General features: G+C 40.0%; 1 protein-coding gene across 1 annotated transcript in view; it reads left to right on the forward strand.

The window, feature by feature from the left end:
• cdh13 (cadherin 13, H-cadherin (heart)) overlaps positions 1–13,810 on the forward strand; it is a 511,235-nt gene that overhangs the window by 276,324 nt on the left and 221,101 nt on the right. Inside the window, exon 7 of the mRNA XM_017689216.2 lies at positions 1,577–1,721. Within this exon, the coding sequence (XP_017544705.1) occupies positions 1,577–1,721 (145 nt within the window). The remainder of the gene's footprint in view (positions 1–1,576; positions 1,722–13,810) is intronic.

Here is a 13,810-nt window from a genome sequence, read left to right on the forward strand (position 1 = left end):
CCAAAATGAATTGTGTAAATCAGGCTAGTTTGTTGTGCGTTTGTTATTGCACATTATTGTTATCCATGGAACATTTTTTTTTTCTGTGTGCCTTAACTCTTTATGCTGTGTTTGTAAAAGTTTCACCCATTGAGGGACGTTCTATTCCAGGAGTGTCAAACTCAACCATTAAAAGGGCTGAAAAAAAATCTCAACAAACTCATGATCCATGTTTTTTTTTTTCTCCATTTTTAATTAATGTTGTACTGTAGCCCGAAGTGGCCATTAAGACTAATGTTAGGTATTTATTGCTGTTGTCCGATCAAACCCTCCTATCTCCAAAACTATAACTTTACAGGAGAAGGTAAAAACATACTCTACTTTTAATGTAAGTCAATGGAACCAGACTAAATTCCAAGTAATTTTAGGTAATATCTTTTGGTCCATTCATCATGGGATTTACACACAATATATAGCACTATGGGTATTTTCACATCACAGTGTGTCAAAAACTGAAAAACGACAAAAATGGAGATAGAAGGTTTTGCTACAGCAGCGGCGATATGTTGGTTGAACTGCAGCTCAGCTACAGCTAGTTCACTTGGTGACATGACTGGTGTAGAATTGTGTAGAACTGAGGTTTAACCACTGTCCCATAGATTGTTGATTGGCTAGGAGAGTCAAAGAGCACATTATGTTGCAGTGCATGCTGGGGGTTGTAGTGCAGCACATTGTGAAGTGGGCTAACACTGACAGAAAATGAAAACACTTTTGCAGGCTGGGTAAGATTATGTCATGGGCCTGATCTGGTCCATGGGCCTTGCATTTGCATCAGCACTCAAACCATTTGTTTAAACCAGATGTTTAAACCATGTCCGAGGCATTTGTGCTTTCAGAAATAATTTATAAAACAAATTATTAAATCATTATTTAGGCAAAAGTTCATTTTCATACCAAGGGAGACACATTGATTTATGTGAAGCTGAGGGCTGCTTACACACAGTGCTAGTAAATAGCCGTCTTATGCTTACCAGACAATCGCAACCATTTTTCTTCTACCAGCAAGACGATTCAAGTTTCAAAAAACAGCAAGGTGTCTCCAGCTTTTTGACAGACAGAGTGCATTTGCTGGTTTCTTGTGAACTTTTCTTTATAGTTTCTTCTGAATAGTCGACTGTCATTGGTGCAAATTCAGGTGGAGACAGAGGAGACATGTCCCTCACACTTCTTGCAATTGAGAAAGATCATTTTTATTATCCACTACAAAGTGTCCATGTTTGTGTTTCTTATTAATGCTAATACTAATTTTTATTAATATTAATATTAATATTAATACTAATTAACATATAAAGAATTGGATATCATGAAAATATGATAAAGCTGCATGTTTTTTGACATAGTTTTAAGTATGAAATCTGCAATGTTTATGTGCTACTATCATTGTATGCATGCTATGCATGCCGCAAAAGTTGCCCCAAAGTTATCAAAGGTGCACCTCTGTTAACAGCCAAAAGAGGTACATTTATTCATCATGACCAAAACCCTTTGGTTCGGCAGACCCACCGTAACTCTTAACCCTGTTATTTCTCTCTCATAGCTCCAGGTGTCCACCACTGACATGAGCGGAAAACTGGTAGAGGGACCTGTGGACCTGGACGTGTACGTTATTGACCAGAATGACAACAGACCCATCTTCAGGGAGTCCCGCTATTCTGGAGAGGTTCTAGAGGGTTCTCCTACAGGTACAGACAAAACCAGTCCCCTCACGTCCTCGTTCCTACACAGTCTTTCTCTCTCCCCCTCTCTCTCTTTCCCTCTGCCTCCCTCTCCGATGACATATGCTGTTAACTGCGTGTGAGCGGTTCAGTGAGAAGTTGATAATGATGATCTTTCAGCCCGATGAAGCTTAATACTTTTGTAGTGAAATGGAAGAGTCCTGGGACGGATCGCTTGCGATGGAAATTAGGCCATGTAGCCTGACAGTCATTGCAGTGACTGAGGTGATTCACTTCAATTTAAAGTAACAGAATTGCCTGTTCTGCCTGAAAAAAAGAGAGCTGTGCTGATTTCATTATCTTTCATTATCATATGAAAGCTAGTGTGACATCTTACTGAGGTGACAGTGTTTGTGCTTACTGTATCCTTGGCATGGCAGCTTGTATAGAGAGGTGAAGAATAATAGAATATTCACAGCAGGGATGCTGAATAGACCCTGAAGATCTACTCCCCCTGTATTCCTAATCTGACACATCTCAAAGAGATTAGGCACATGTGAACATAAGAGGTAAGTGGGTTAATTTAGCGTTGGAACTTTGCAGTGGGGCAGATCTCCAGGCGTAGGTTTGGCCACTGCATATTTACAGCTACTTTCATATTTACAAATGAATGATCTGCAGTTAATGTTGAGGTAAGGTTTGCATTTGAGTATTTCTGTTGGTATATGCATTTAGTGATTCATACCACACTTTACATGGATCCTTTAGCTGATATTATAACTCAGAGTGTGTCGTATTTGCTGAGGAAACTGCTTTGCAGGTCTTGTGATGTTGCTCTTAATCTCATAGGCAGTGAAGCATTTATAGGCATTTTGTTTTCCTCCTGGCCTGCAGAAATGGAAAATATGTTCAGATGCCATAGAACCTACAGAACCCACAGACACCTCCAATGCACATTACCTCAACCCTCTCCATCACCTTCTTGTAAATGTATGTTCAGCACTCATAAAACACACAGATACAAATGTGTTTTATACAGTCTCAGGATATTGGGTCTTGCATATGTTCTATATGTATTATATGTGCAGTTGTTTACTAAAATGACCTTAATACCTAATAGCCCTGCTCATAATTCATGTTTTGTTGATTCACTTTAAAAAGCCTCTCCTCTCTGGGGAATGTGCGTCAATACGTGGACATGTCATTTGACCAGGGGTGTCCAAACTTTCACGACTGAATGGAAATGCCTACAAATTTATTAGGTACACCTACCTTGTATCTATACTCAATATCCAAATTTACTAGGTCCACTTACCATATACTTGCACTGTGTAGTGTTGATTGTAGTCCAGTCCATCCATTTCTCTGAATAATTTGTCTTCCTTTACCACGTTCATTAATAGTCTGGACCCCCACAGGGGCTAGAGTAGGAGTTATTTGGGTGGTGGATCATTATCAGCACGACAGTGACACTGATGTGGTGGTGGCCTGGGTTCAGTTCCCTGGCTGGGTGACCAGGGTCCTTTCTATGTAGAGTTTGTGTGTTCTGCCTGTGTTTTTGTGCGTTTCCTCCCACAGTCCAAAGACATGTTATCTGGGCAAAAGGACTCACTAAGTTGCTCTTAGGTATGATTGTGTGTGAATGTATGTGTCTGTGCATCTTCCCTGCGATGGACTAGCAACCTGTACAGGGTGTATATTGTGTTGGTAGTAAAATAGTACTGTTGCTTTTAAACTTTAAACACGGTGTCCACTTACTGTCCACTCTTGCAGACACTTCTACCTTCTTATTTCACCTTGTAGATGTCAAGTAACAGACTGGCTGCTGCACAGAGGTAATCATCCTCAAGTCCTTCAGCAGTGGTCAGTCTCTAGTCACAGGTGCTGTTGGTTGGTAGGACTGTTCTCAATGCAGTGACACCAAATTGTTTACAAGCTCCAGAAATGCAGCTGTGTCTGATCCACTTTGCAGCAACATGCACTGCTATGTCAGTGTTACTGCAGTGGTGAGAATGATCTATAACACAAATAATACCTCTTCTGTGGTGGTTCTGTGGGTCCTGACCACTGATGAATAAGGTAAAGAGGACTAACGGATTATGCAGAGAAAGAGATGGACTACTGTGATTATAGAAATACACCAATGTGGTCCGTGGATCTGATGAAATGGAAAATTATGGAAAAAATGGAAAAAAATAATTATGAGGTAAGTGCACCTAATAAAGTGTAATAAAGTCGCCACTGAGTGTATATTTAAGAATTTTCTTAACCCTAAACTTAACCTCAGGAAACAAAAAGAAATGTGTTTGCCCTTTAAGTTTTGAGGAATGATGACGTCTGTAGCTTTTATGAAAAGTACTTTACAAAGTCACGCCTACTTCATTGTTACTGACATTGCAGGCCATTTTTTCTGACTTGTTTTAAATCACAAATTCACACCACAAACCCAGGGGGGCAGTTGTGGGCTGGAGGTTAGGGAACTGGCCCTGTGACCGGAAGGTTCGATCCCCAGTGCTGACAGACCATAACTGAGGTATCCTTGTGCAAGACACCTAACCACCAATTGCTCCCCAGGCGCCGTGCATAGGGCTGCCCACCGCTCCGGGCAAGTGTGCTCACTGCCCCCTAGTGTGTGTGTGTATGCGGTGTTTCACTTCACGGATGGGTTAAATGCGGAGGTGGAATATTCCCGTTTGTGGAATTAAAAAAGTATCGCTTAAAAACATTCATACACAAACTTTTTCTCGTCTCCCTCTAAACCTTTATTGCTTTGACCGTTGTTTTGCATATAATGCGATTGCACTGTCTCTGAACAAATAGTGCATGCAGGGAGGAGAGTTGCATAATGAGACGGAGATCTCATCATCATACGCCTGTCTTGGTGTAGAGGCAGCCTATGCTCATATCATTAGAACATAAACAAACCCTCATCAGCCTGAAACACCCACAGAAGAGGAGCCTAATGGCAGAGAACAAAGCAGTCTTATTAGATGCATCCAGAGTAGTTCCTTCTAGGCCCTTTTTTTTCCTTCAGTTGTAGGGATTGTTTGTGTGTGGAAGCGATACATTTAGCCCAATGAAATGGCACTGCCTGTGCAGCCGTGAAAGGCGAAATAAGATGAGAGCTGCAACAGCAGGAGGCCTCCGTGCTGCTTGTGGAGCTTTCACTAACTTGGTTAAGCAAAGTGGGTTTATCTAATAGCCAGAGGAGGAAATGAAATTTGGCTGAAGGACTTAATAAAGTTAAAAGTAAATCCCCCCTCTGTGAGCCGGGCTGGAATCAGAGAGGTGCTAAACACCCACAGGCCACTTCACTGTTCTGCAGGCCTCAGCCAAACAGCGCTGCAACGCTCCCCTCAAGGGATGTGTGTGTGAGAGAGGGTGTTTATTTTATTTATTCATTTTGTCTGAGGCAGCATATTTGTTTGTCTGTTACATCTTAGCTGTGTGTTAAATTGAGAGCTTCCGTAGTGTTTCAGCCGATACGAGCAGCAATAGTACAGTGTACTGTACTGTTATACCGCTGATGAAAACTGAAGTATGGAACATTCAATGCTGAAGGCATCTGTTATTTTGTCTAAAAGGCCAACTCACCAATAGAAACCAACACATAATAAGCAGCAAAAGATTTAGTGAAAACATTTTTGGCATTTGTTTTTATGCATTATAATGGATAGTTTCAATTCTGAAATATGATTGGTCAAGCTTATATCTGAAAGGTGTTATCTAAAAGGACTGTAGCAGTAGGAGTCTTGCTCCAGGACTCTTATTGGTCTAGCATGGTGTGCTTGCCTGAGTGGGGAATCAAAGCCCAGTCATGGAGGAAAGTCGCTCTGGGTTGCTATCCCGGTTTATAAGTGGCAAAATCACAAAACATGCACAAATTAACGCACGAAAACCAATGAGAATGGTTATTCTATATATTGCATCAGCGTACTTACAATGGACCATTTACAGCATTTAGCAGATGCTCTTATCCAGAGCGACTTACTAGAAGTGCTATGTCTATCTAGAAAAAGTATCTTTGCTAGTTACCAATAGCTTAGAGAAAAGACAGCCCTGAGCTCAGATACTGCTAGAAACAAAAAGTCACTGTAGATACAGAGAGAAAAGGAGCACAGAACACAGAACTCTCTGCCATTCAATACAATAAAATACAATACAATAAACTACAATACACACACATGTATGACACATGCAACTGCCAGGTAGAGCAATTAATCCAAACTTCAGTCACTGCATATGATAACCCAGTACCCCTTGTAAATATTGATATTTTGCAAGGAACACAAGGAATTTTCTGTTCAAAATATATTCAGTGCTGCTTTATCATCAGCTGTGTCACTTCTGCTTTCTAATAGAGGCGCTTTCTTCAACATGAGTTTCTCACCAGAGCATGACAGCAGTCTCTCTCTCTCTCTCTCTCAATCTCAGCCCTTTACAGGTGTGCAGTAGAGATGTATTATACATTCTGTATATGTGTGTTCGCGCGTGTGTGGTGTATTGTGCGTGCAGGTGTGCACAGTGGGCGCATTTGTACCGCATGGCCTTCGTCTTTCTCGCAGCTTTTTTTCCATTGCAGATGTGCGCAGTGGGCCTCTTCCTGCATTCAAAGCCGTGCCATGCGGGGAGCGGAGGGAAGATGAATCCGCTGTGCTTTGCTGCTCCTTTTCAAAGGTCCCATTGAGAATGTGTGTGTGTGACTGTGTGCCACCCCCTTGAGTGTGTGTGTGGCGGCGGGGGTGGGGTGGTGGTGGGGGGTTGTCCCTTTCTGAAAAATGGGATTTGAAAAGCTGTTTAAAGTTGCCTACATTAATCAGTTTGGGCCCTCTACAATGGACACAGTCAGCATGACCAATAAAATAGCTTATACATTTCAGGCCACAGCACTGAATCTGCTCAAAGCGACCTGGCCTGACAAAAAGCATGTATAGAATGGTAATCACTTATGCATACTCATGCGAGTTTGCAGCCAGCAGGTACTTTTACCTCAGACATTCTGGACTTCTAACTCAACAAAGCCACAGTACGCTGATGGTACTAACTTTGCAAGAAAGCAATAGTCTTGCCCCCAATTCTTTATGGCAGTGCAGTTAACTATAAAACACAGAGGCACTGAGACATTGTTTTAGCTGCTAGATTGTCCATTTGTATCATTCAGTTGGCCCCTCATATGTACATTTTGTAACTCTGGGTACCTTTGGAAGAACAAAGCTTATTATGCTCCAACTCATTAAAACTAAAGCAGCCATTGAATAAAGGAAACAGATCATTTTATATTTGATACGATTTCCAATTCTGATTATATACTACAAAGACTTGGCTCAGGAAGTTCTATGTTCTTGGGCAAAATAATGATCTTATAAAACAGCAGAGCTGTTAACGATAAACAGTAGGGAAAGAGTTAGAATACATTCAGAGGCGTAGTTTTGATCAGTGATAGTGACTTTCATGAAGGATGACAAATGAGGCATGCTTGGAAAAAGAGCAAGAGACATATTGACTGACATTTGATTTTCTAACACTGTACTGAAGTTGTAAATAGCATCTGCCAATTTGAATGGTGTATATGCCTTTCATGGGAATTGTATATATTTGAAGAGATTTTTATTTTAATAAGGGGGTGTCCTATGGGAGGCAAATCCTGGCAAAAAGGAAATGAAAATGAAAACGTAAAATGTAAATGCAAACCTCTGTTTACCATTTCTTTTCCCAAACATCTGTGCAAATATCTTGCCAGAATTGAAAATGAAATTAAATGCCTTCATTTGCAATTTCATTTTTCACAGGAGCACCAGCCGTTTGTGACCAAATTAAAAATAAATTGAAAACAGCTATCTGTCATTTCGTTTTAGTCGTTATTCTGGTATTTCATGGCCAAATCTAAAATGAAAAAGCTAACAGACAAAAGAGAACACAAACTTCACTTTGGCTTTGGCTTTTCTTTGTGAAAAGCAGAATACGTGTCAAAACTAAAATCAAAATGCAAAGTTTACTTTTTTATTTCTTTTTCATAGCGATTGGCTGGAAATCTGACAAAATTAAAATGAAAATGCAAAATGAATAAATTACCCTTCTGTGACCCGTGGACGCGTTTTAACTCTCAGAATGAAAAGGCAAATGAAAACGAACATCGGCGCCACCTGCTGGAGATTCACTTTTCATTTTCTGGTTTTCATTTTCTTTTTCTAACTGACCAACATGCAAATATAAGTTAATTATCACTAGCGGGGCTACGGGGTACATTTTAGGACATCCTCCCATAGTGTCCAACCCATAGATAAAGCATTTAATATTTACTGGCCAATCAAACCAGATCAAGATAATGTTAGCAAAGTTTGAGAAGAGAGCTTGGCAATCGTATGCATCCAAATACATCCACCTTAAGCCTGGTTTGTACCTGATGCATCACAAAAGATGCAATGGTGCACGTGTCCAAAATGACATCACACACCCAGTGTGTGCCCCTGCACTGAAAGTTCCACGGTTCTGTTGATTGTCACGTCATGCACACAAATAATGTTCTAACTATGCAGCAATGTGCAAACATGAACACCAAATAGAAACATATAATAGAGACTTTTGAAGAGAACATTGTTGTGCCTCTGGTAAAGTGCATCTTTGTCACTCTTTCCATCTTCATTAGCATGACACTGGATGCGGAGCGTATAATCCAGCTTTTATGGAGCCAGAACAACAGAAATGACAGACATAGTTTCTAAAATGGCCTGTTTATAATAGATGAAGGGTCTCAAAAGGAGATTTCTGTCAAAATTTGTACTTTAAACAAAAGCTTTTTAACCAATAAATCAAAATACAGTACCTAGAAAACAGCATAATATATGGACAATATATGGCATTGTTTCATGTTAAAATCACTGGTACCACTGGACATACTACAGGGGATTGGTCCACTTTTTCCACCGCTCATTAGTTTTCATGTCTATATTAAGGGTTTAATGATGCACATATTAATAGGTTTGATATGATTTCCCATTCTGAAACCAACATTTCATTTGATGTTTTTTGTGTTATGTCCGTGTCTCTTTACACAGAACATAGACTCTAGAAAATAGAGAAAGTTTTATTTCGAGACAAAATATTGCATAGAAGCAGCTCCTTGGGCAAAATAATAATCTTATAAAACAGAGCAACTGAGCTAGAAACAACACAAAATTGGATAGAATCCACTGAGATGGAATTGGTTTTGATGACGGACAGCAAATGAGCGAGCCTCAGTAGAGTCCAAGAGGCATATTGGTGATATAGTTTAAACAGGTTTGAAGATTCTTTTTTTTTTTTCAATTTTATGACACAAAATTGTTACACAAAAGGAGAAGATATCTCTCTTGATTATATGTTTATCTCTTTAGGTTGCGTGTGATGAATATCTTCCTTGCTGCATTTTCTTGCTCCCTCGCTCTCTCTTCTCTATGCTTCGACTTCTCTAACAGCTTCAGGGCCTGTTCGTGAATGGTGCTTTCTAAGGTCAACTGCCCTGCTGGCAAGAGCATGTGAAATCCTCTAATGAGTAATTGCCAGTGGACATTAGGTCAGGTTTGTAGGTTTGTTTTTTCTGACTATTTCCGGTAGTGGTCATGCTCTTACAACGTGCTTTAAAACTTAATCACACAGAGAGAACACTGGAAGAAGTAATGAAATACAGGAAAATAGTGAAGTCTCAACTTATTATGGCCCTTATTAGATGGTGCACATACAGACTGTAGACTGCAAGTACTCTTCTTGTGTGTGAACAATAAAAAGTTAAAAAGTTTGGAATCACTATTAGAAAGTTTGTATAAAACCAATTTGATTGCAGGTAGATGTAAAAAACACTTATGGGTGTAATGGGTAATCTCAGGTTTTAAATAATTAGTTTGAAATCAGGAAATAAAGAAAATGTGTCCAGAGCAACAAAAGGAGTTATAGATGATCCCAGAATGAACTTGTGGATTTCATCATCTACAGTACATAATAATATTAAACGATTCAGAGAATCTGGAGAAGTCTCTGAATGCAAAGGACACGGCCAAAACCAGTATTTGCTGGTCATGATCTTTGGGTCCTCAGGCGGCACTGCATTAAAAACAGACGTGATTCTGTAGTGGAAATCATTGCATGGCCTCAGAAACACTTCTAAAACAACTGACACAGTTCATTGCTTCATCCAGATATTAAAGTTAAAACTGTACGTAAACAGGATCCAAGAACGCTTCCACCTTTTCTGAGCCCAAGCTAATTTAATTTAATTGGACTGATGGGAAGTAGAAAAGTGTCTTGTCGTTCGACAAAATATTTAATTATTTTTGGAAGTCATGGGCACTGTGTCCTTCAGGCTAAAGACCACTCAGCTTGTTATTAGTGCACAGGTCAAAAGCCAGTATTCATGATGGTATAAGGGTGCACTACTGTACGTGGCATGGTTGACATGCACATCTGTGAAGACACCATTAATGCTGAATAATATACATGTTTTGGCAACATATGCTGCCATCCAGACGACATCTTTTTCAGGGAAGGCCTTGCTTATTTCCGCAAGATAACGGCAAACCACATTCTGCATGTATTACAACAACATTGCTCTGTATTAAAAGAGTGCAGACCTGTCACCACTGAAAACACATGGTACATTATGTAATGAAAAATATGAGAAATAAGATCCAGAACTTTGAGCAGCTAAACTTCTATATGAAACAAGAATGGGAAAACCTATCACCTTCAAAACTACAGCAGTTGGTCTCCTCAGTTACTAGTCCTAAACGCTTATAGAGTGTTGTTAAAAGAAGAGGTGATGAAACAAGGTGGTAAACATTCGCTAAGTCCCAACTTTTTTAGAACATGTTGCTGCCATCAAATTTAAAATGGGCATATATTTTTCAGAAAACAATAAAATTCCTGTTTCAACGTTTGTTATGTTGTCTATGTACTATTTTCTTTTATGGTTTATATGATTTGCAGATCATTGCTTTCTATTTTTATTAAGATTCTGCACAGTGTGCCAATTTTTTTTGTAATTTGGGTTGTTTTATTAGCATCTATATAAGGTATACACAAAAAAAACTGTGACTAGTGACTCCAAACTTTTGAATGGTATGTACCAACAGCAACACCTGTACATGCTGCTGCTTAGGTGTTGCCTCCAGTGGTAGTGACCCTAATCACAACCTGTCCAATCAGAACCTTTCTTTGACTAGTCAACGCTCGTAGCTCCTTCCATTCCCTCACCGCCTGATGCCCCTCACCTCAGGTGTGTGCCACAGTCTGCACTCCAGCGCCTGCAAAGCGGTGTGCGGGTGCCGGAGCATCAGCCTCTGAAAATAAAAGGCTAAAAAAAATCAATAGCTAATTGCCAGGACAGGCCCCCGAGGAGAGGCAGCCAGACCCTAGCCCTGATTGATCCAGCCGAGAAAATGATTGGGCTGTGGGTGACACTAATGCCAGCAGGTAATTTGTAGCATAATGCCGTTTTGTGTGCGCCACTAGGATTTCCCAGCTGCTGAGCAAAGCTCTCACACGGCGACCCCTGCTCTCTTCTCCTCAGGGTCTTTCACTCTCACAATGCCTCATTATCTGTCCTTCAGTCTGGCAAAGCTTGCTAAATTAAGGGCTGTCACAAGTTCTTCGGAACGCCAGAGTACAGACAGGCTGCTATGGTCACTGTGATGGCCAAGTTGGATTCAACTGGGACTTGGGAAGGAGCTTCTAAAAATCTTTCATTTGCCCATGTGCAGAACAAGACCTTTGTTATGAGATGGGCTGAAATAGTGATAAGAAGCAGATTTGGTGCTTTTGCGATGTTGGCGATATTGGAAATATTGTGATTTCGATATCGAAAGCCACGATATGCAGTAGTATAACTAATGTTCACTCTCAAAACATCCTTTCAACTGAACGGTTTAAAGTGCGGATTTTAAAGAGTGATCCTTTGAAAGGCTCTTTTGGAAATTGTAAGTGGTTTTCTTTTCCTTTGCTCCACTAAACTTGTTTCGGCCTCTTTATTTATGTGAAGACCCTAAGCAAATCTTAGAAATTTAAAATTCTCAATTCTTACATAGTATTGCATAGTGATTCAACACAAATACAAGTCATGAAATTGTGCACACTAATACAATGATGAAATTCCATTAATTTATTAACCCTCTGTACAATTTAGGTGAACTTTCACAGGTGACACTCAACTAGTCTTTGTGGTCTCTTCCTTGTGGCAACAATAAAGATAATGGGTCAGTTGGGTCCCAGTGACTTTTTGGCAGATTTTTTGTCCTCTGCTTCTTCAGTGTGAAGCTAGCATTTCCTAAAATAGCTTAAACTGAGTTACATGAGGACATCCAAGTTATATGCATCTTTCATGAAGTTTCAGCCCCTGAATCAGGCAGCAAAACTCTTAAAATGATTGATGCTTAAAAATAAATGATTGCCTATTCAATGGGAGCAAAAGATAGATTCATCACTTGAAGACACTCTGCCTTCTTGTGAATCACAGGCCAATTCTTATTTAAAACAAAAAACTCTATTAGCACTTCTGTCAGCACAACTTTTTTCTACAACCCCATTTCCAATGAAGTTTCGACGTTGTGTAAAACATAAATAAAAATAGATTCTGATGATTTGCAAATCCTTTTCAACCTGTATTCAATTGAATACACTACAAAGACAAGATAATTAATATTCAAACTGATAAACTTTATTGTTTTTTGCAAATATTCACTCATTTTGAATTTGATGCCTACAACACGTTCCAAAGAAGTTGGGACAGGGGCATGTTTACCACTGTGTTGCATCACCTTTCCTTTTAACAACACTCAATAAGCGTTTGGGAACTGAGGACACTAATTGTTGAAGCTTTGTAGGTGGAATTCTGTCGCGTTCTTGCTTGATGTACAACTTCAGTTGCTCAACAGTCCGGGGTCTCCGTTGTCGTATTTTGCGCTTCATAATGCGTCACACATTTTCAATGGGACACAGGTCTGGACTGCAGGCAGGCCAGTCTAGTACCCGCACTCTTTTACTACGAAGCCACGCTGTTGTAACACGTGCAGAATGTGGCTTGGCATTGTCTTGCTGAAATAAGCAGGACGTCCTTGAAAAAATGGTGACTTCACAGATGTACAAGTTACCCCTGCCATGGGCACTAACACACCCCCACACCATCAGAGATGCTGGCCTTTGAACTTTGCACTGATAACAATCCAGACAGTTCTTTTCCTCTTTGGCCCGGAGGACACGACGTCCATGATTTCCAAAACAATTTGAAATGTGGACTCGTCAGACCACAGGACACTTTTCCACTTTGCGTCAGTCCATCTCAGATGAGCTCGGGCCCAGAGAAGCCAGCGGCGTTTCTGGGTGTTGTTGATATGTGGCTTTCGCTTTGCATGAGTTTTAACTTGCACTTGTAGATGGAGCGACGAACTGTGTTCACTGACAGTAGTTTCCTGAAGTGTTCCTGAGTCCATGTGATAATATCCATTACAGAATGATGTCGGTTTTTAACGCAGTGGTGCCTGAGGGATCGAAGGTCACGGGCATTCAATGTTGGTTTTCTGCCTTGCCGCTTACTTGCAGAGATTTCTCCAGATTCTCTGAACCTTTTGATGATATTATGGACTGTAGATTATGAAATCCCTAAATTCCTTGCAATTGCACGTTGAGAAACGTTGTTCTTAAACTGTTGGACTATTTGCTTATGCAGTTGTTCACAAAGTGGTGAACCTCACCCCATCCTTGCTTGTGAAAGACTGAGCCTTTCAGGGATGCTCCCTTTATACCCAATCATGACACTCACCTGTTTCCAATTAACTTGTTCACCTGTGGAATGTTCCAAACAGGTGTTTTTTGAGCATTCCTCAACTTTCCCAGTCTTTTGTTGCTCCTGTCCCAACTTCTTTTGACCGTGTTGCAGGCATCAAATTCAAAATGAGTGAATATTTGCAAAAAACAATAAAGTTTATCTGTTTGAACATTAAATATCTTGTCTTTGTAGTGTATTGGAATTGGGGTTGTATTATAAAGATGATATATTATTATTATTATTAGTAGTAGTAGTAGTAGTAGTAGTAGAATGTTCAATTAAATCAAGTAAACTTACATTTAGCTCTGTTCTCAGTAAATTTATT

Source organism: Pygocentrus nattereri, chromosome 7 (genome assembly GCF_015220715.1).
Source record: "Pygocentrus nattereri isolate fPygNat1 chromosome 7, fPygNat1.pri, whole genome shotgun sequence".
NCBI lineage: Eukaryota > Metazoa > Chordata > Actinopteri > Characiformes > Serrasalmidae > Pygocentrus > Pygocentrus nattereri.